This window comes from Cebidichthys violaceus, unplaced genomic scaffold (genome assembly GCF_023349555.1).
Source record: "Cebidichthys violaceus isolate CVI_PGR_0920_01 unplaced genomic scaffold, fCebVio1.0.p SCAF_4, whole genome shotgun sequence".
In the NCBI taxonomy this organism is placed as follows: domain Eukaryota; kingdom Metazoa; phylum Chordata; class Actinopteri; order Perciformes; family Stichaeidae; genus Cebidichthys; species Cebidichthys violaceus.
The window spans coordinates 5,020,539-5,043,031 of record NW_027176594.1 but is presented as its reverse complement, the minus strand read 5'-3'; the positions used below and the strand labels follow the sequence as shown (position 1 = coordinate 5,043,031).

At 43.0% G+C, this 22,493-nt stretch overlaps 2 protein-coding genes across 4 annotated transcripts in view; one reads left to right on the top strand and one right to left on the bottom strand.

Annotated features, from left to right (window-relative positions):
• Positions 1–191: 191 nt before the first annotated feature.
• smarca5 (SWI/SNF related, matrix associated, actin dependent regulator of chromatin, subfamily a, member 5) lies at positions 192–8,392 on the top strand. The gene is made up of 24 exons (XM_068726879.1): positions 192–450; positions 1,778–1,885; positions 1,974–2,140; positions 2,239–2,339; positions 2,443–2,543; positions 2,674–2,853; positions 3,263–3,418; positions 3,514–3,645; positions 3,804–3,872; positions 3,988–4,097; positions 4,197–4,423; positions 4,913–5,034; positions 5,129–5,281; positions 5,411–5,543; positions 5,668–5,816; positions 5,912–6,034; positions 6,138–6,245; positions 6,383–6,496; positions 6,584–6,706; positions 6,813–6,945; positions 7,041–7,159; positions 7,355–7,567; positions 7,664–7,777; positions 7,939–8,392. The coding sequence occupies exons 1-24, from the start codon at positions 373–375 to the stop codon at positions 8,002–8,004; spliced, it is 3,099 nt and encodes a 1,032-aa protein (XP_068582980.1). The 5' UTR covers positions 192–372; the 3' UTR covers positions 8,005–8,392.
• Positions 8,393–9,188: 796 nt separating this feature from the next.
• frem3 (Fras1 related extracellular matrix 3) overlaps positions 9,189–22,493 on the bottom strand; it is a 28,133-nt gene continuing 14,828 nt past the window's right edge. Inside the window, exons 3-24 of one of the 3 annotated variants that reach the window (XM_068726878.1) lie at positions 21,433–21,579; positions 20,745–20,975; positions 20,478–20,603; positions 19,792–20,043; positions 16,380–16,529; positions 16,088–16,297; positions 15,312–15,509; positions 15,055–15,219; positions 14,510–14,692; positions 14,289–14,419; positions 13,634–13,792; positions 13,236–13,539; positions 13,011–13,142; positions 12,578–12,909; positions 11,931–12,129; positions 11,746–11,853; positions 11,272–11,399; positions 11,042–11,176; positions 10,637–10,763; positions 10,333–10,520; positions 10,096–10,242; positions 9,189–10,010 (exon numbers count right to left, since the gene is read on the bottom strand). In XM_068726878.1, the coding sequence (XP_068582979.1) occupies positions 9,441–10,010; positions 10,096–10,242; positions 10,333–10,520; positions 10,637–10,763; positions 11,042–11,176; positions 11,272–11,399; positions 11,746–11,853; positions 11,931–12,129; positions 12,578–12,909; positions 13,011–13,142; positions 13,236–13,539; positions 13,634–13,792; positions 14,289–14,419; positions 14,510–14,692; positions 15,055–15,219; positions 15,312–15,509; positions 16,088–16,297; positions 16,380–16,529; positions 19,792–20,043; positions 20,478–20,603; positions 20,745–20,975; positions 21,433–21,579 (4,322 nt within the window). In that variant the 3' untranslated portion in view covers positions 9,189–9,440. Of the gene's footprint in view, positions 10,011–10,095; positions 10,243–10,332; positions 10,521–10,636; positions 10,764–11,041; positions 11,177–11,271; positions 11,428–11,737; positions 11,854–11,930; positions 12,130–12,577; positions 12,910–13,010; positions 13,143–13,235; positions 13,540–13,633; positions 13,793–14,288; positions 14,420–14,509; positions 14,693–15,054; positions 15,220–15,311; positions 15,510–16,087; positions 16,298–16,379; positions 16,530–19,791; positions 20,044–20,477; positions 20,604–20,744; positions 20,976–21,432; positions 21,580–22,493 lie in introns of all 3 variants that reach the window. The other 2 variants (XM_068726876.1, XM_068726877.1) reach the window with 2 other exon arrangements.

Genomic DNA, 22,493 nt, shown 5'->3' with positions numbered 1-22,493 from the left:
ATGCAGAGTACACACATTGTATTCAGAGACGTACACCTTACTGTCAAATGACCAAAAATAGGTGTTTTGGATAACACGATATGACACGATGGGCCAAGTTTATCTCAGCTTTTAGGAACGCACTAAATGCATCATAATCAAGTCTCGCGATAGCTCGTACACAGCGGGATTGGCGCTGTGTGAACGCGGGTGTCCGACTAAAATCTTGCTAGCGGGAACGTGCTGCCTGTGACCAACCGGTGTGTCTTTCATATAAACAACAGGATAGTTCTTATTTACTGCGAGGAAGTTCGGAAAACCGTCAACGTCTCTTATAACGCGATCATTTAAGACAGAAATTACGATATTTCCCAATCGAAGTGGAAATTCGACATGTCCGAAATCCTAAGCTGCGTGGAACAGCGGGAAGAAGAGCAGCCTGAAGTTGAAGAAGCCGAAGGAGGAGCGGAGGTAAGATGGTTTTAAAATGGGTAACGTTAACGTTATTGTCTCCTCTCAGCACGGCGTACATCTTTCACAAGTCTTAAACTCTGTAACCCCCCCCGTTTTTGTGCCCACTTATTCGTCAAATTAGCCTGTTTTAACTTTCACTTTGTTAATGGTACTGCGGGCTGTTTGAGCTAACTGGTTAGCTAGTTAGCTAGCCGCGGCGGCGCTACCATTAGCTCACGACAACAACAGCTCGGTCCCATTCACTCGGGACTGAAGCTAACGTTACAGCACAGGGCAGCAACAAGGCCAGCCTGTTTCATAGACGCTCACACTGCTAGCTCAGCTAGCAACCCCATCAATCATGACATTTAAAAGTCCCAGCGTGTTTCTTTTATTTACTCCCAGTCCAGATTCACTCAGCGAGTTGCTTGTGATAAAAAAAACAACCTCGTGTAATGAACACCGCTCGGCTGTCCTGTCTGCGTCTTTGTTTTCAGTAGAACAGTGAAGCAGCAACGGCTTTTGTAACCGAGGGATGCTGCTTTATGCCCACAACGTGCCTTCCGCTGCACTTAGTGTTGATTTAAGTTCCTACAAATTAATAGTTTTTTTTCAGGGGTGTGTTACAGCATTTAAAATAAGATCAAATGAAACAAACTTTATTGATTGCAAGGAAACTGCGTGTCACAGCAATCGAAGTACAGGAACAGACGCGTGGTATAACTAAGTGACGGTACTAATAACTGGCCAGAGTACTACATTACATTATGAGCACCTATCCTATTAAAATACACCACAGATAACGTTAATCAAGGGCAGTAAACACTATATTTAGCATTAATGGTAAATGCAATGTGTATTGAGACAAATAAGGAACAAATAATATATTAAATTGTAAAATTTCTCTTGAGCAAATCAAAATGCGTGGTGGGCGAAGTGTCTTGTCTTCTCAAATAGCAGTATTAGTAGCACAAAAACCAGTAAAAACAAAGAGAGTGAACTGAAATGTATGTAATACAAAAGCCGCATTTCACCACAGAAGGTTGATCACTGTAAGGGACTTGCAATATAGTTTGTGCTCCTCTCAGAGCAATGGTAACGGCAGCGAGGACAAAGGTAGGGCTCCTTCACACACAGTAGGTGGAGGAGTTGCTCAAAGTGTTTGAGGTTTCGTGTAGGGGAGGTTGGGAGTCCATGACATCGAGGAGTTTTTCCATAAGCTGTCTCTGGGGTTGCAGTTTGTCTCGTCTGTTCCTGTCTTTTCTTTTTGTTGTTGTTGTTGTGGAACAAATCAGAGGATTGCCAGTAAACAAAACTGTTGACTGTTTACTTTTTTTCTGCTCAGGAAAAGTCTGATTCTTCAGATGCTGGAAAAGAGTCATCTTCAGATGCAGGGGCCGATGGACAAGATGCTTCATCATCCACGACTGCTCCGGGTTACGAGGAGAAAGTGGTAAGGCACCTTTAACAACAGCTTTCACTACATGGCTCACCACCCCGTTGTGGTATAAGTTAACAAGACTGTCTTCCTGTGTATCTAGCAAACAGACCGGACCAACAGATTTGAGTACCTGCTGAAGCAAACAGAGCTGTTTGCTCATTTCATCCAACCAGCCGCACAGAAGACCCCCACCTCCCCTCTGAAGATGAAGCCGGGACGTCCTCGCATCAAGAATGATGAGAAACAGAACCTGCTGTCTGCCGGAGAGTGAGTACACGTCTGCACATGTTTTTTTTTTTTTTAATTTTAGGAAGGTTACTCCCATTGTGATCATGACTCATCGTTTCTTTTCTGTGCTTCAACAGCAACCGACATCGCCGCACAGAGCAAGAGGAGGATGAAGAGCTTCTGAACGAGAGCACCAAGACTACTAATGTCTGCACTCGCTTTGATGACTCTCCCTCCTGTAAGCAATGGCCCGTTTTCATTTTGGCTTGAGAGAAAGGTGTATTGTAAATGTATATGATGAGCAGAAGTAATGATAATGCATTTTCTTGTCTCTCATTTAGATGTCAAATCTGGAAAAATGCGAGACTATCAGGTCCGTGGACTGAACTGGCTCATCTCTTTGTATGAGAATGGCATCAACGGCATCCTTGCTGATGAGATGGTCAGTACTTTCTCACAGTCAAAGCAGTTTACCTCTACCTTTTAAAACAGAGTGACAATATATATATATATATATATATATATATATATATATATATATATTTTAACTTACACGCTCTGCTGCTTCTCAGGGTTTGGGGAAGACTCTGCAGACTATTTCCCTGCTGGGTTATATGAAGCACTACAGAAACATCCCCGGTCCCCACATGGTGCTGGTGCCCAAGTCCACTCTCTACAACTGGATGAATGAGTTTAAGAGATGGGTGCCTTCACTCCGTGCAGTCTGCCTGATCGGAGACAGAGAAGAGAGGGTAGGCCGAGTCACAATATTATTGTTGTTTGAAAAGCCCAATGTAACTGGAAATACTCACCATAATTTGATATTTTACTCTGTAATGCCTCCTTTTTGTTTGATTTTAATGTGTTTTTGCAGTTACATTTATTCCAAGTTACACCAGCTTAACTTTTAGCATTATTTATAGACAAGTTAAATCATTTCATTGGTTTCCCTGATGGGAGATGGTGAGTGTAACAACAAACGGTTATTACAGACTGTGTGTGTGGAGGTAAGAAAGTGGAGACTGGAGTTATTAACGGTGTGCTTTTTTTCCTCGGGTAGGAAATCTGTCACTGAGGGCTAAAGCCAACTTTAGCTTCACTAATGAAAAGTAATTCAAATCTACAATTCTAAAAGGCTGAATGATTTTGCATCACTTTCAGAATGCCCTGGTCAGAGATGTGCTGCTGCCTGGAGAATGGGACGTGTGCGTCACATCCTACGAGATACTCATCATTGAGAAGGCAGTGTTCAAGAAGTTCAACTGGCGCTACCTGGTCATTGACGAAGCTCACAGAATCAAGAATGAGAAATCAAAGGTCAGGCAGCCACTGAAACAAACTGGGCATTTACATATGGCGGAGCCATTTAATGTTTTACAAGATTTCCTAACGAAGCAATTTATTTCCCATAGCTGTCAGAGATTGTGAGAGAATTTAAGACCACCAATCGTCTGTTGCTGACTGGAACGCCCCTGCAAAACAACCTTCACGAGCTGTGGGCTCTGCTGAACTTCCTGCTGCCCGATGTGTTTAACTCGGCCGAGGTAAGCATCGCTTAGACATGAACAAGATCAACGGGGACTTTCACTAGAAGAGGAATGCTCTTTCAAGCTGGAATCCCTAGTTGCACTGATGTGGCTGGTGGTTATTTAAAAGAAAACTGCTCTGTACTCTGGTACTAATTTAATTTTTCCCCCTAAAGGACTTTGATTCCTGGTTTGACACAAACAACTGCTTGGGTGACACAAAGTTGGTTGAACGTCTTCACACTGTAAGTATTCAATTTTCCTCATGTCAACTTCCAACTAATCTCTGTACATTTTCAGATGCTTTCCTCTTATTTGGGTTAAAACACTCCTTTTGACCGGCCATTTTTTTTTGCATAGGTCCTGCGTCCTTTTTTGCTTCGTCGTATAAAAGCCGACGTAGAGAAGACTCTGCTTCCGAAAAAAGAGATCAAGATGTATGTGGGCCTGAGTAAGATGCAGCGAGAGTGGTAAGCATCCCGAGTCGAGCTTTAATTTGTCTTTGTTCATACTGATATTAAATTGTTGCACACTATTATGTAATATTAACTCATGTCACAAACCATCAGGTACACAAAGATCCTGATGAAGGACATAGACATTCTGAACTCGGCGGGTAAGATGGACAAGATGCGTCTGCTGAACGTTCTCATGCAGCTGAGGAAATGCTGCAACCATCCGTACCTTTTCGACGGAGCCGAGCCGGGTCCCCCATACACAACGGACCTTCACCTGGCGGTGAACAGTGGCAAGATGGTGGTGCTGGACAAGCTGCTCCCCAAGATGAAGGCTCAGGGTATGTAGATGGCCGTGCTGTCATTTCAGCAGAATGTATTGTTATCATCTTTAGATGAAGTATTTCTATTACAGAATCTTGAAATGTAAAATATTAACATACAAACAGAACAACACCTGCATTAACTATTCATAAGTGGTGGAAGTAGTACTCTGTTTAAAAGTACCAATACCATGAAATACTCCATTCTACAAATCCAGTAAAATCCTACTGTATTCAAATATATATTTATTTTTTGGAGTCTTCTCTAACCTTTGCTTTTGTTCTGAAATATAATAATTATGTACTTACTTTCCACCACTATCATACACCCAACACAGTCAAACTCAAGTGTCTCATCTTTTACATGGCTTAGATCAGACCGACTGGAGGAACCACATCTCTAGCACATACAGCACATTCCCAGAATCAATCAGTTCAAACTGTGTGAAAGGACTGCTGTTTTTCTACATTACGTTGACTGATTGTACCGTCTTTCCTTCTCTCCAGGTTCTCGTGTGCTCATCTTCAGTCAGATGACCAGAGTGCTGGACATCTTGGAGGACTACTGCATGTGGAGGAACTATTGCTACTGCCGCCTGGATGGCCAGACGCCGCACGAGGAGAGACAGGTGTGGTGCTTGGGTCTTGTCTTTTCTCAGTAAACTATAAGATGTGTTTTAATAAAAATACATGTCATGTTCATGTGTCTTTGTGTGTTTTCAGATCTCTATCAACGCATACAATGAGCCCAACAGTTCCAAGTTCATCTTCATGTTGAGCACCAGAGCTGGAGGACTGGGTATCAACCTAGCTACAGCAGATGTGGTCATCCTGTACGACTCTGACTGGAACCCCCAAGTGGACCTCCAGGCCATGGTTAGTACTGAACGGTAGCAAGGAGTTACAGGATCAGATTATCTTTCCACTGAAAATAAGCACAGACGCTGTAGAACTTTGATTTCAGATGCACTGGACATGACCAGTTTTATGTTTTTTTAATTTCAGGACCGAGCTCACAGGATTGGTCAGCAGAAACAGGTGCGCGTCTTTCGCTTCATCACTGAAAACACGGTGGAGGAGAGGATTGTGGAGAGGGCCGAGATGAAACTGCGCCTGGACTCCATTGTCATCCAGCAAGGTAACTCCTTTTTCCCCGTCTTGTTAGCTCAGAAAGGATCTCTGAGAAGTTGGTACAGTACACAACATACCAGGAGATTAGAGATTTGAGTAAGCCACTAAGCTGTCATCTATTTGTTTAACAGGAAGACTAGTTGACCCAAGCGCAAACAAGCTGGGCAAGGATGAGATGCTGTCCATCATCCGCCACGGAGCCACGCACGTGTTTGCTTCCAAAGAGAGCGAGATCACAGATGATGACATTGACGCGATCCTGGAGAGAGGGGAAAGGAAGGTGAGTCTGGATGCAGTAGAGGAAAATGCTTCTTTTTTTTTTTCTAGTTTTTGAACTTGCCATAAAATGACCACTCTGATATTGTCATTTGCTAGACTATGGAGATGAAGGAGAAGCTGTCTAATCTGGGTGAGAGCACTCTGAGGAACTTCACCATGGACACAGAGAACAGCAGTGTGTACACATTTGAAGGAGAAGATTATAGAGAGAAGAAAAAGGTAAAAAAAACAAAACAACAGCAACATCAGTATTCAGTCTTAAATTCCAACAACAAGATCTTTTGAGTCTTTACATCGTTTCTTCTCTTGCTTCTTCATTCAGGTCATTACCAACTGGATCGAGCCGCCCAAGAGAGAAAGGAAAGCCAACTACGCTGTGGATGCCTACTTCAGAGAGGCTCTGCGAGTCAGTGAGCCCAAAGCACCCAAGGTAGGGAGGGATCACTTTAGAAACACACTTAGTATTTAAGGCATTAATGCAACAGAATGTGTAATTAAACTCATGGTATGGATGGCATGTTATCCTGATTAAGGCATAACATTTGTTTGTTTGACTCCATTTCCCAGGCTCCTCGTCCTCCCAAGCAGCCAAATGTCCAGGACTTCCAGTTCTTCCCGCCACGTCTTTTTGAGCTTCTAGAAAAGGAAATTCTGTTTTACAGGAAAACGATCGGCTACAAGGTACAGAGCTGTTTTTCTGATGAGAATTAGATCATTTGTACACATGTAGAAATGTCTCTAATTCAGTCCGTGGCTGTGTCTCTTTAGGTTCCACGTAATCCAGAAATGCCGAATTCGGCCCAGCTCCAGAAAGAAGAGCAGACTAAGATCGATGAGGCCGAGGCTCTCACAGAGGAGGAACTTGAGGAGAAGGAGAACCTGCTGCAACAGGTACTGATGATTCTCCCCAAATGCAATCACTTTATAGATAATATGCCAATGTTTTGTGTCTGGTTCTAGATTGTGCGTATTTTTATCAACTGTACCTTCATTGCAGGGATTTACTATTTGGAACAAACGTGACTTCAACCAGTTCATCAAAGCCAACGAGAAGTGGGGAAGAGATGATATTGAGAACATTGCCCGAGAGGTGGAGGGTAAAACACCAGAGGAAGTCATGGAATATTCTGGTAATGACAATGTGTTTTTATTCACTATGTATCTCACAGGCAAACTTCAGATCTCTTTGCATACCAAGTGAATTTGTGCTCGTTTGTTCCTTCAGCTGTATTCTGGGAGCGCTGCAATGAGCTGCAGGATATCGAGAAGATCATGGCCCAGATCGAGAGAGGAGAAGCCAGGATCCAGAGAAGGATTAGCATCAAGAAAGCCCTGGACTCAAAGGTAGCTGACTGTCAACCATGTGGCTCATCATTCGTCACTCAAACTACCTAATTAGCTTAATCTCATTAAGTGTTGTGTTAAAACACTTTAACTCTTAATCTTGCTTGGATTCATTAAATGTCTCTTCATCACATTATCTGCTCTTCCTGTTTAAGTCATTAACAATGCCTCACCGTTTCTCATCTCCGTGCCCAGATCGGTCGCTACAAGGCTCCCTTCCATCAGCTCCGTATCTCCTATGGCACCAACAAAGGCAAGAACTACACGGAGGAGGAGGACCGCTTCCTCATCTGTATGCTGCACAAGCTGGGCTTCGACAAGGAGAGCGTGTACGACGAGCTGCGTCAGTGCATCCGCAACTCGCCTCAGTTCCGCTTCGACTGGTTCCTCAAATCCAGGACTGCCATGGTAAATGTTGGCTTCTTTTTTTTAACTATTTCTCTTTTGTTGTTATGAATGTTTTTAAAAAGGTAGCTTGAAAAATATGTTCGGTGCTGTGTTTAGGAGCTACAGAGGCGATGCAACACCCTGATTACACTGATAGAGAGAGAGAACATGGAGCTGGAGGAGAGGGAGAAGGCTGAGAAGAAGAAACGTGGCGGCCCAAAGAATGTCTCAGTAAGTTTCAAATCCATCTCATGTTAATGGAAGCAAGTCACTTGATAATTGATACCATATAAGTGTTAAGGTTTGCTTCCCTGCCCTCTTACTCTAGATGGTGTCGACTTTAATGTCACGACTCGTGAAATCTCTCCTAATAATTTTCTCCTCCCATCCAGGCCCAGAAACGGAAGTCGGAGGCAACCCCAGACGGTCGTGGACGCAGGAAAAAGCTCAAGTTGTGAAGCTGAACTTAAATCTACTGAGTACAGTGTCACAATTTGAGGGCGACAGCCAGCTCCGGTATCATTAGTCCTAGTGTCTGTGTTTGTTTAGCAGGCTGTGATAATGTACTGTGTGAAACCCAGATGGACTGATGTCGTGTTAGGTTTTAGGAAGTGCTCCTTCACAAGCCTGCCTTGTCACTTGCCTAAAACACTGCAGCTGTGCTGGTTTAGTTTTTTGTTTGCTAGTCCTTTTTTTACTAGTACTTAATTGAAAAAAATGTATTTATGCCTGTTGGTTGTTCCACATTCCATTGCTTGAGGCGATATGTACCCTTTTTATTTTATCTTCCTATGTGAAGTAGAAAATGTCTTTTTTGAACGTAATAAACCTCACGTTTTTTACAAATGTGTGTACTCTGGTAAATAAGACACTGATTCAAAAAAAAAAAGGACATTTATATTTGGCAGTTGAAGTGTACATACATCCAAACTCTTGAAATTGACACAAACTCAATAAGCCATAGAAGTCTGCTAACTGGCACATTGAAATATATATATGGTCACCTGTTGAAGAATAATTCAAACTTTTAAACTGCACTTACAATTTTCAGGACTTGATCGACAAACCAGAGAGACGTATAGTTAATCATTTTTTCAAGTTTCTCCAGGGTGTAGTAATACCTTTTTTCATAGTCCTACATTGATTATGTACACCAATAGTTTTGCATCTGAATTCAGCCACATTGACCTGAAAAAATGTAAATAAAAAAAAAACATTTACAATCCCTTTCAATGACACCATATTGGTATTGTTACTCAGCAGTGGGCAGGTATACTGCAGGCTTTTTAAAGCACAACAGTTAAATACCAATACTAAAAATCATTTATCACATCATTCATTAAGGTCAGCTTCAACTAACATTCGCTCCATTTTGCTCTACTCTCCACAAAACAAACAAGGTGAATAATAAAAAATAAAGAACTTGATAAACTAATTATTTTTAAAGGAGGAACATAGAAAACCATTTTCTTTCATGAAATTCAAACAAGTTTGTCTTTTACTAAATGATAAAAAGAAATAATTGCATTTACTGAATTTGGATTTTCATGCATTTGCAAACACTGGATAAATGGGATATTTTACAACTTGGCAACCAATGAAGCAGGTGAATCCTTTTTGGGGGGGGGGGGGGGGGGGGCTATTCGTACATCCATGATTCAAAATAGCCTGCAGTACATCACAGCAAGAACTAACCATCATCAGAGATCAATAATGTCCCTGAACACTCGTTCTGCATTGTAAGCCCCAATCACTGACTTGTTGTGCTGTCCCTCAGGTTGTACTGGGCTCTACTCAGTGCTACAATAGTTGGGCTGTAAAGGCACAATGGTGGAGGAGACTATCATAGTCTTTTTAATAAGGGGAAGGTGTTTGAGGTGGAACAGGTCCACATCTAGACCTCAGAGTTGTCTGAGCTGCTCCACATGCCCGCTGGGCCTTGGCTGTAGCCATTGTAGGCAGAAGAAGAGGAGGTGGTGTAAGGAGGGAACTGGGTCTTCTTCTCACTCTTCTTGCGCCGCACCAACAAAATGACAACGGTGGCGATGAGGCAGATGAGAAGGATCAGACCTGCGAGGCCCACTAACATTGGCAGGGTGGAAGTGTCAGCCAGTTCTCTGCCAGAACTTTCCAGCAGGGGGCGATCCAGTAGGGGGTCACGGTTAGGGGACCAGGGCTGGCGCTGGCTGACCACCATGCGGTCCGCTCGGTCCAGAGCGATGTGCTGGATGTTGGTGCCTCGGTTGTTGTCAACACCGATGTCCTGGGCCACGCCAGGGTCAGAGAAAGCAGGGGCGGCACGACGGTGGCGGGGGCTGGCCAGGTTGGAGGTCTCAGGACGCTCAAAAGAGGACATGCTGTGATGCAAGTACTCCACACTGCGCTTGCCAATGTTGCGGTTGGCATTTTCTCGGGAGCGGACTGTGTAAATCGTGTGGATGAACCATTCTCGACCAGCAGCCACCTGCAGAAGAAACACATGTTTCAATCCATATCTGTGAACGTGTTGATACAATGCATGTATCTAATGTATTTTGAGAACTACAGACCTGGAAAAGTGGAGACGAGGAGAGTGTGAAGCCATCTGATCCTGGCTGTCTGGCCAAAGGCAGACCTCCAGGTGTGTCTTGAGCCAGTGTGGCCTTAAAAGCAACGTCACCAAATGCTGAAGCTTGAGTCTCTGGCTGGGCCTTGTCCTGCAGAACAACACACACAGAAATAAGACATGACCTCTGCTTCTCCACAACTCCCTAAAGTATTGTCCTTGTGGTTTCATTGCATCTTACCAGGATCTTGAATCTGTAAAGCAAAGAGGGAGCGTCTGCCAGGCAGCCGTACTCCTTGTCGGTGGGGTTGTACTTGGGAACGTAGCCGTCTGCTCCAGTACAGAGGAAGACTTTTTCAATGCTGCAGGAGAAGGAGTCCCCCAGGTTCTGGACTGGGTCCACCATCACACGGCCGTAGATCATGGAGCCTGAAGCAAAGAACAGATGAAATTGAAGGTGGGACTATAACATGGGGTTCTCAGAGGGTTAATGGTGCTCAGCTGTAATGTGTACTAAAATACACTAGGCTGCAGTGTTGTAGTACCGTCTGAAAAAGCAGCATCAGTCCCTTCTCCAAAGCCCATGGAGCCGTCAGACAACCACAACTCCTTCTTGGACAGCAGGAACATCTGAGTGTTGAGGCTGAACTCAGCTGCAACTGGGTCACTCACCTGGAGCACAGAAACAAGAGTTACCATACACAAAACAGATTATCGGTGTGATTGAAACCATCTTAACAAGACATTTTGTGGTAAATGTTAACTTTTCTGGACAAATTTAACTACCTTAGAAACTATTAAAAGTCATTCAAATCTAAATGATTGTTAAGTTGGTCTTTTTGTAGTGTTATCTTAAAAAAAAACATCAGTGTTCCTGCTTTAGACCTGACTGTAGTAAATCCACAACTAAATAATGCTGGGGCTTTTTTTGCCAGGATATCAAAGCTAACCTGCTGGAAGCGAATGTCCATGTCGAACGTAAGTGGCTCTCTTGGGTGGCAGACAGGAGGGATGCTGAACTCCCCATTGGGTGATGCAATGCAGGCGGTCAACTTCACTGTGTAAGTCCCGGAGTAGTCTCGCACCTAGAGGTGACGCAGAAACACAGAAACAATCTTAAAGACTGTCTATGAAGTTTATTTCACCACAGCTGACAAGTTTTGATTGCATATCGACTCACAGCAAAGTCTGAGACAAAACTCCACTGCTGCATGGGCTGGTTGTAAGTAGGCTCAGTCCTGACCAGGGCGAGAGTGAATGTCAGCCCAGGGTGGTCAGCACACATCACCATGGATGACACACTGGTTCCTGAAAACAAACACGTAGACAGTCGTAACTCTTTTTCGTCCAAAATACAACTAGCAACAGTCTACTTTTTTTTTTTTTATTTAAAGAGTGACCTTCTACATTGTTTGTATCACTTGCTTCCTAACTGTAAACGCTGAAGGGCCATTTTGACATTTGCTGAAATGACCCCTGACACTTTTGCACAGGAAGGACCCCCCAACGTGGAACCCCAGAAATAGATGAAGAGAGGATGTCGGCCACAAGGTAATCCAATAGGAGGTTGCTGTATAGAATGGCCACACTGGATGGTTTTAGGGTATGTGTGTGTCTGTGTGTGTGTGTGTGTGTGTGGCCGCCACCCTCTTACCAGGATGAGACATAACAAACTGTCCCCTGAAGCGAGCCTCTGTCTTGAAGTTAACCACCAGACGTCCCTCCTCATTTATACGCATGCTGGTTGGATACATGGCTCCTATGAGAACAGAGAACAGGGTTTTACAGCGCTTCACACATGGACCAGCAGCACCAGCAGGGAGCAGCATCGCTCTGAGAACATACCTTGTAGCTCATTCTCAGGTGGGCTGCCGATGCCATCCTGCCACAGAATAGCTGTATCGTACACAAAGGTGAGTTTGAGCTCTGACTGCAGGTCAAAGTGCTGCCAGCCTCCCACAGCCACCGGAGAGTGGAAGACGTAGGACACAAACAGAGGGACACGCAGGGTGACGTAGGACTGGACCAGGTTCAGCACCTAAGTAAGAGATAACTCAGTCATTATCAGGGATGCTGTAGGAGGTATCTCTGCGTGAGTTTGAAGGCCTGCTCACACCCAAAAGTTGCACAGTGAAATTTATCCACCCATCCTCACAAAATATGTGATTCTACAAGCTTGGTGACTGACGAATTTCTACAGTTGATGCTTGTCCTAAAACTGTCTGCAAGCATTCATTTTGTGGAGCTGTTTATACTAGGTAAAATATATGTGAATAATGCAACATAGTTAACAAGCTACAATAGTTTCCTCTCACTGTCAAGACTGTGATTGGTCAATGCCGCACATTTGCCCGTCAAACTTGCCATAAATAATGAGCATGGATTTACTTTGACCCTGGGAGTGAATCCATTGATGAATAAATTGTGGTGTAACCGATCCTTAAAAAGGTTTAACTCTGTAGTTTTTTCCTTTATGCATGTCCTACCTGTCCATCGGTGCCTATGGAGCCTCCACAGTCATTCAGCAGCTCTGACATGTCGTAGTAGCTGGTGAACTCCCAGAGGCAGGCCTCCAAGTTGAGGTTCCTGTAGAAGCGTAGAGAGTTGGCTGACCGCATGAGCGGGCTGTACTGGTATGGTGAAGTTTCGCCAATGATTTCAGGGTTCTTTGTTGCATCGGTGATGAAGCCGTGGCCTGTTTGGATCTCATTGAAGTCCAGCAAGTTGGAGCAGCGGTGGTTGCCCACACGAGTGCCGTCTGGACTCAAGGTGAGCTCAAAGTTGGACAGAGGTCTTGTGGAGATCACTGGTAACATGCCTGTTGATATTAAAAAGCGTGTTACTATTCTGGGTCTTTGTCAAGATTACTAAACAATAAAGACTATGTATCAGTGGTTGAAACAAATGTTCACTGTTCACCATCCATGTGAGGCATGTTGATAGTGAGTTTAATGAGGTTGGGGAAGTCGGGGTCATCGGGACCGGTGTAGCGGATCTTAGCAGAGAAAGGTTCAGCTCCAACAGTGCCTTGGACACGAGGCTGACACATACCTGCAACGATTTAGAAGTCAGTTAAAACAATGAAGTCTTGACTGAGTATATATATATATATATTTGCATCTGTCCAATCAGTGTTTCACTCACCCTCCTCCTTGCTGACCACAGCAATGGGGCTGGATAGCTCCAGACCGGCATCCCCATTGGCATTGAAGGCTCTTGCTGCACATTGAACCCTTGAGCCTGTCTGGAAGTAAATCGAATCCAAAGTGACGGACTTGGTGTTGGTGAAGAAAGTATTAGTGTCCACCTCCCTCATGGGGCTGGTCACTCCATCTGACCCAGTCGGGGCGCTGACCAGCCAGCGATACTGAGTGAGGGTGTCGTTGATGTTCTCCGCAGAGCAGATCGAGCCAGTTTTGTCAAAGTCGTGGTACTTAGGGTTGCAAGCCTGCAAGCGATGACAAGACATATGGCAACTGAAAAATTAAAGAAACCTGGAAGTATGTGTGGCTGTCAAAAGCAGCAGAAGTATTTACACTCACCGTCACACACACAACAGGGTATCCATTGGGCGGGTGGGGCTTGTCTTTGGTTTTAGCTGTGTCATCATACATGAGCAGGGAAACCACTTGTGGCACGGCGGGGAAGGTAACATCCGCCACACTGTCCATCTCCTCAATGTACACAATGGCCTTGTTCATCTAGCAAGAAGAGGAAAAGCATCGTTAGCTGGTTGTCACTTTAAAATCTAGCCAAGCTCAACCTTCATTCATGACTTCTGCCAAAGTATAGCATCCTTTCGCCATTCCTCCAACACATTTTGTCCTATCTTGCTAAAGTCTAGGTACGTAACATATCTGAATTTGTGACGTGAGCGGTGCATGCCTGATGTAGAGTATATGGGTAGAATGTCGCAGTTCTGTTTATAGGTTTGTCTACTGTTTGGCTCTGCTGGGACATTCCCCTCAGCATCTCATTCCAGAGGGAAAAGCTTTTTATAAGACTCTGTGGTTCAGGCGCGCTGACAGCAATGCCAGCTGCTGCCTGGCTATTTTAACACAGACTGAAATGACAGGGGCGCATGCTCACGTGTGTAGATATGCAGCACTGTACGTGTGCACATGTAAGACTTGCAGGACTACTGGTTTATATTTGTTTTTGTGTGTGTGTGTGTGTGCTGTGTAACCTTTGTGTCACCTGTATTTCAGCCACCATGTTGTCATCAGGCTTCATGTGTACAGTGAAGGCCTCTCTCATCTCTCTCTGACCGTCAAACAGGATCTCAATCTCCACAAAGTGTTCCTTTTCACCCTCCTTGAACTCAACATCTTAGACAGAGACACAGCGAAGTGAGCACTGACTAAAAGGCATACATTCATATGAAGAGGCACTTTGCAGCCAATAAACCATGTCCTTACCCTCTGACAGTGGGTTGTAGTCTTCTCCGGAGGTTGCAGAGCCGTCCTTGGTGTGCACTCTCACCACTGACACCTTTGAGGTGTCTCCAACACGCAGGATGGGAATTTTCACTACAGCCACATCACCTTTGACCTGAGGTTCACGCACACTGTACTTGATCTCAGAGAAACGGATGATGGGCTCTAGAACGGGAGTGACCAAAATTATTATTATTATTATGAGCCAAAACAACAGTCATATTTATTTTCTCAAACAAATAAATAAATTATAATTTCCTGTTTTGGCCACAGAAAAGACAATGCTGTCTTTTCAGATGGAGTAAAATATTTAACTTATTCAGTTTCTATTTAATTGCAGCAACATCCATCCTTCATATTTGTAGCATGCCTGGTACAAAACACTCTCCACAGTGAAACCACTGTATCTTCGACACCTGCTTTTTTTTGCATCCCATTGTTTTCATCTATATGCTACCTACAGAATATTTTGTCTTTTTTTGTTTCAATATTTCTTTATTGTTTTATGTTGGAAGTAAAGTACGTACTATCTTTCCCATCCGTGACTGTGACCAGCGCCTCCTTTTGCTCCCCAATAGACGCTCCATACGGTGACTTGCTCTTGGGAGTTCCCAGGACGAGGCGGAACTCCTTGTCCTCTTCATGGATGGAGTCGTCCATCAGGCTGACCACACACGGTTTTTCTGTTTCACCTGGAGAAAAAACGGTCAATGTACTCAGGTAACTGCTGCAGGATGTAGTTGTAGAGGAACAGAGAGATTAAGAGGGAGAAGGGAGGTCTCACCTGGTAGGAAAGTGATGATGGACGCGTCAGTATTGGGTCTTTCACTGTAGTCCATCATGACCTGAGCAGAGCCTTGGCGAGTGTAACAGCGCACTGTGGACCTGAGACTGATGTCTCCACTGCGGTACACTATGGCTGTTACCTCTCCATCAGACTCATCCACGTTGTAGCTTCCTTCCTTAAACTGAACCTTTGGCACTGTAGAGACAGTAATTGACTTGTTACAAGAGAGTCTCACTGCGTTTGAGTGAAGCTAAATGTGCATTAAATGTTATGTTTGAAAATAAAATTGTTAAAAGCAAAAATATAAATATCTTAAATTTAAACAGTTATGGATACATTTACAAAAGCAACTTTAGACTCATACCATGACATTATAAATCCACCTACAAAGAATTTGTACATCGGTATAGTCACTTAATAAATGCTTTTATATTAAATCAATACATATTGGCATATAAAAATATCCTTATTTCCTCTAAAAACTACATTATGGTGTGTTTCAAACCATTAACTAATTGTTTATGTACTTATGTTGGATATACATGCTAAATAGGGGGATAAAAGGAAAGTGTTTTTGTATAGAATTCTACTTAGAAGTGATGATATTATCAAAATAATATTATGATTATTATAATTCAGTGTATTGATTTTAAAAGATTGGCAACAATCATAGAACTTGACTCACATCATACTGTATAGAATATACTGTAAAGTTACTGTAGGCTTGGACATACATACATTATTAGTTTTTTTTATGTGTGCTTGACACTCACCATCGGTGACTGTATCATTGATGGTTATGGTGGTCCTGCTGGGTTCTCCCAGCACAGCGTTCATGGGCATCCGTAACACGAGGTCAAAGGTCTCAGGTCCCTCCAGCTCTGGCTGACCCAGATCATCCAGGATGGTCACTCTGAATGTCTGCATTGTCACTCCGGGAGCAAAGTCTAGGTTGCGACTGATGCCGACGTAGTCTAGTCCAGCTGGCCAGATAGAGGGGAAACCATGAACTGACATTGTAATGCAACACCATGACCAAACGCTGAGTCGAACTGCTGATTTTACCTTCTGCAGAGACAGGCTCACTCTTCCTGGAGCGGACGGTGACAGTAGCCGTCTTAGACAGGTCGGTCCCTGTCCTCCAGACCTTCACCTCAACGTAGCCGGAACTCTCATCCGCAGCATACTCGGGTTCCCCGAAATACAGCGAGGGCTCTGTGAGATTTGGGAATCATAGGAAAGTGCAATAGTTATAATGATTAAGACATGGTGCCGTTTCCAAATTCCCAAAGGTCAGCAGTTTTTAAAAATTAAATTATGGTAACACAGCACATGACATACATTTATCATCATGATATCTTGTCTTAATATTGTATTTTCATCAGTTCTGCTGTTTGTTGGAACAATATCTTCTTGTTAGAGAGAGAGATAGCAACATAAGCTTTTAATCGAGCAGGGTTCAGAGACAAATTGGCATGAATAACTGAGCAAACTCTCAAATTTTTGACTCAGCACAGGAAGAGAGCAGTCATCCCTCTTATCGTGTTCTCCTTCAACCTTCCTCCCCTACTTATCTAAACCCAGACAGCTCTGTCTGAACTCAACGCCAAAGAGCCGAAGATACACCTGAAAAAGGAGGCATGTGCTTGTGTGTGCACGACTGAAGGGATGTTCCCAGTTCCTGATGATAGAGCAGCTGATAAGCGGTATGGTGAGGGTTTGGCAGAGACAGAGAGGCAACCGTCCACTTTGCAAAGGCAGAGGGCAAGAATTCAGAAGCCATTGTCAATTCATCTCTCCTCACTTCTGTATAAAGCGTGTTTTCATCACACTCTGTCCAGTCCGAGCACTTAGAGATCAACTGATAGAGGCTCAAACTCAGGCTTTAGGATTTTTTCACAAGGAAAAAATGCTATGCTTTATAGGTCAGCCATAAGCCATCAACAAGAACATTCGGGGTGCCAAGTTGTGAAAAATCTCTTTATTTTTAATTAATAATAAGGATTAAATGGTGGTAGTCTATTAATCAATGCTCATGATTTCTAATCCTGATGAATCCCGTTATTAAAGCCATTAATTACAACCTTTAAAGGTGCTACCAGGAATGCAGTCATGAAGGTAAAAAGTCTAGCATCTCTCTTGTATGAAGTGAAGAGAAGTGAGAAAATAAAACATTCTTCCTCTTACAAACAAAAAGTTGAATTCATAAGCAATAAAATGTATCCTTGGCAAAGTCAAACTACCCAGGGTTTTTGTTGCTACAGCCTCACTCAGTCTGACGTTAGCTATAAGATATTGTTGGGTGACTGACTGTACTGTTTCATTTTACTGACACTATGGATCTTCTTTACTTGTTATAATGCAAAACTATGCTTTAGCTTTTACTGTTGTATCATGCCACTTGTGGCCGGAGTGGCTGCTACTTTAACAATGAAGCCTTTTGTCCCATGGCCTTTTTCACGGTCAATAAACAAAACAAAAAAAACATATCAAAATCCAAACTAACGTGGCAGTGGGGTAGTCAAACATAGATCTCATGTAGTGTTGTTTGATGACCATAGACTAAACCCATCAGTTTTCACAAGATAGTTGCTCTAAGTTATTGGTGCGTGAACAGAATGGGCATATCTTATTTAGAATTTGACGGATGCTGCAACAGACTACTGATGCTGAAGGAAGGATTTTTGGCAGACTTTAAATGCCTCTCAGCCTCCGAGACAGCAATTTAGTGACAGGGAGGATAAGAAGGGGGGTTGTATGGGGGAATGAGTGCCAACGTGGCAACCTTAAATATCAGTGGGAGGAAGAGCCAGACAAATACAGCAACAATGGAGACTTGATGTTGGCGAGAATCCAAACCACAAGTTTACTCAGACAGGCAGTTGGTTTTACACACACACACACACACAAACACACATACTCTAAACCAGATTTATGATGGGGTGTTAGTTTAGGACCCACCAAGAAGTAGAACCACAATAAAGGTTTACACTGACTAGTCTTCTCTTGTCTGGGAATGCACACTGATTATTTCTACATAAAGTTCAATTGTACTTCTGTTCCAAATTGATTAAAAGGGATGCTTTTTATGCGAGCACATCTGTCACTAGAACAAGCAAGTGTAGGAATCAACTTTGGTGAAAGGTTGGAGAAATAGAGGAGACATGTGAGGAAGACAAATTGACTCGGGTTAGTACTGGTTGCAAAAGAAAGACAAGACGGGACTCAAGGATTTTAAGAATTTGGGGACAGCAATTTGTCAAATCTGTTAAGACATTTTCTTTGAGGGATCAAATGAAACCAATAATGTATCTGTGATTCATAGCTTTAAAAACTGCATTCCTTCTGCTGAATTCCATCAAACAGGGGGGAAAAGTAAAAACATGCCAGTCATTTGGACTCCCTGCACAATAGTCCCTCTCTCTCCACCACCTGCCGGTCCCTGCAGACAAAGGGATGCCCTCTGTTTCCCCTGAGCTACCCTGAATGTCAATGAGGACTGGGGGTCGCTCGAGGAGCACGGTCAGGTTTAAAGCCCTTTTATCTGTCAGACAGGCTATAGTGTAGCATAACATCCACTGAGGACGCCATTCTCCCTCTCAACACCTGTCTATTGTTATCTTGTTTCTAACACACACAGACAGACACGGGCAGACAGAATATGGTGGAGAAATGAGGCAGAGAGTGTAAAGAAAGCCGTTAGACCAAGACAAAGGAAGGGTAATGGACCTGAATATACTTTAAAGCCAAGTACAGTATCCAGGGCTTTGCTTTGGCGACTGTGGTTATTGTGATGCCTGGGCACTTTTGGTGGATTAATAGTGTCCATATACCGAAATGGCAAAATAGAGCATCAAAGAGGCAATGAGCAACAGGATCACCCACAGCTGCCACCATGATACCATTATACTGTATACGCGGCACATGATGCCATTCTACCTCGACCTTTCGCAAAGCAATGGGTTTCGGGCTCCATGCTCATCGTCAGGCAGCTTTTGCGATATTTCTCTGTGAGGGATTTTGTTACTTTGTGTGCATCACTTTCAAGTATCAATAAATCTTTTCTCTTTTGCAGCAAACAAATATATTTCTGCTATTTTCGGGGTTGTAAGAAATAAATCAGAATCATACCCAGATCAGTATAGGAAAACCAATATTCAAAGTCCCAAAGATCGGAAAGTAAGGTAAAGTAAAGTTTCATCAAATATCAATGCTCGTCTCAAGTTCCAATGTTCCAATTATGTGACGCTTAAATTTGATTTTAAATCAGCTCATTGCTCACTTTCAGGGTCTGCTTGGCGCCTTTATAGCCTGCTGCACCGGCAAATGTTAAGACACGATGCAGTTCTTTGACTTGGAAATCTGAAAATGTATATGAATAATATGTATCCATCCATCCATCAATCCATCCGCTAAACTGTGAAAAGTGTCAGCGTCACAACAGAACAAGCCCTTCCAACTCCTACTCTTTACTCACCATCATCAGTGTCAGCCAAGATGGTGATCTTGGTGGTTGGGAAGTTGGCGCCCACCTGGCCGCCCATGGGCATGCTGAGGCTGACGTTGAAGCTTTCTTCCTCCTCATACAGGGAGTCATCGATGATGATGATGCGGCAGAGTTTCTCTCGCTCATCCTTGTCAAACCGCAGCACACTAGTGTGGTCCTCTGCTCGGGTGATGTAGTCAGAGTAGGACAGCACAGAGCTGGGTATGGTGCCAGTGGCCGTGGCTAAAGAATAATGGGGAAATTAAACCGAATTAAAATGTTGGTTGCTGGCAGCCTGAAGTCATAGGATTCAAAAGAGAAAAGGTAACACAATACACACATATAGGATCTTACGGTAATATAATAGCTAAGAAATGAAAGAAAATAATAATAAAGGCAATGGAGTACAACTGCACAACTGTTTCAGTATGTCACAATAATCAGTCCAAAATGGATATAAGAAAAAGTAGGTTACTATGCTACCTACATTTTTATTACCATTCACTCAAAGTCTCATTATTTACATGTAATCTTGGAACTTTTGATATGTCGTACTTATTTTGTCATCATTGCCATTCAGCTAATTTTACGTAAATACTCAAGTTGCTATACTTTCTTTCAAAAGACATTAATTAGAAGTAAACGTAAAGTTAATGTTAAAATCCCCCAAAAAGCACCTTGCTGAGTGAAACAAACAACCATGAGTTCCTGGCTGGCATCTCCTGATCGCCGCACCGGCACTAACAACTCTCCAACATCCTCCTCAATCTTGAACTCTGCTTGAGGAATGTAGACAGTCGATTCTGTTTAGGAAGAGAAACACAGATGATGAGTATAACAACTGATTTCATTCAATAATACATCTATTTAAGTGTTTTCATTTAAAATGCAGCATTTATGGTGGTAAGTCTTTGTTTAAATGAATTGATTATTTAGATTCCTACCATCTCCAGGATCCACAATCTGGACTGTTGCGGTGTCTGGATACTCCAGCACAGCCATGACTGGGTCTGACAGCTGTATCTGGAAAGTCTCTGAGGTCTCAAACTCCTGGTCTGTGAAGATCTTCACCTTCCAGGTCGCCGTAGTCTGACCGGGGTTGAACTGGACCTGCTTCTGGGCTTTACCACGGAAGTCTTTGTCCTTCTCAGCTGTTCCATCCTTGGTGTCAATACCTGAGGGAGAGGGATGTACATGTTTTGAGCTTTAAGTGAAATGAGATTCATTTGTTGTTTTGTTTCTGTCTGATGTCAAATCAGACCTCTTTAACACAAGAGAGGAAATGAAGCACCAGTCAAACAAAAGCACAATAGAGTTACACCTTTACGGACAAAACGTAGTTATTAGTGTTGAAGTGTTGGGATAAACTGAGTACATCCTGCAGCTTAACAAGAATCTGCAGAGATTTTAGATGCTTATGTTTTATAGCAGGACTGGCCCTTTAAATGGGACATAAATGATGCAATACAGTATTGCCTCTAACAGAGGCAATGCTTCTTTAAAACAAAAAAATCTTTGTTAAATTGGTAAATTGGTTTACTTGGAAATGCTACTGAAATTCTACGCTGATTCTTAACAGGAAACAAAAGTGAAAAGTAAGAAACAGCAAACATAAAGACTGTCAACACTTACTGACGAAGGAGGTTTCTCCCAGGTAGCCTCTGCGTTTGAGTGTCACCTCCAGGAATTTTGCGTCCTCGTCCACTAAATAGTGTTCTCTCTCCAGAGAGATCCAGGCCCAGTTGAGCCTGAATGGCTGAGGCTTTAGTTTGTTTCCACCTAAAGACAGAAAAAGAGCTTACTGCACTAATACTTCATTTGAAAGACCTCCCTCACAGCAAAGTACAATGAAGAAACAATCTATTTTGTTCATGTTAGAAACCAGTGAGGCAAATAAACTGCAATCTGCCCTGGGCTCAAGGCTAAAAGGAATCAAGGGGGCATTTTAATTTTGGGAAGGGAAACATGATAACTTAATACCAGGGCTTCCCTAAACCTCACTTCACTTGGCCTCAAGAAGAGTTGCCTTACTTCTCATTTCCTCTGATTGTCATCCATCTCTACGTAATGCTGTTTCGTATTCTTGATCCTAAACGGGTTAAGTACAAACACATATGTATATATATATATATATATATATATATATATATATATATATATATATATATATATATATATATATACAGTCTGCTTATGGAAAAATTCTGTCATCGTTTAATTTCTTTAATGAGCTGGCCTCTTGTAAATCTGTGTCGCCCCATCATGTCCACCCTCCGCTGCTCTCCCTCTTCAACAAGGTGAAGTTTAAGTGGGAGCAGTGAGGCTTCTTTTTGCTCTAATAGTAACTGCAAAGACATACTTCTGGTTTTGCACAATTTGGACCAACACTTTTTGACCTTGATTTAGTGCCTCTTTATCATGTGAAAGAAGTTGTGCTCATAAAAGACAGATCTCATCAAAACACTCTAAGCAAAGAGTCACCTGCCGCTGATCCACAACTTTAGACCCAATCCTGTCCTTTTAATCCATACTATCTCATGACTCATGTAATCCCTCAAACTGTCAACTCAGTTTTGTCTGCTATATAATCGGAATGTTTTTTTAGCAGCAGCGAAAGGCCCTAATGGCTTATCCTTCAGTGAGAAGAGCCTGGTGACCTGTGACTTTTGATGTGAAATGGGTCAAGCTCAGTG

Coding starts and splice junctions, on each gene's coding strand:
- smarca5 (XM_068726879.1), top strand. CDS start 373: ATGTCCGAAATCCTAAGCTGCGTGGAACAGCGGGAAGAAGAGCAGCCT. Junction 2,141..2,238: donor AACCTGCTGTCTGCCGGAGA/GTGAGTACACGT, acceptor GTGCTTCAACAG/CAACCGACATCGCCGCACAG. Junction 4,098..4,196: donor AGTAAGATGCAGCGAGAGTG/GTAAGCATCCCG, acceptor ACAAACCATCAG/GTACACAAAGATCCTGATGA.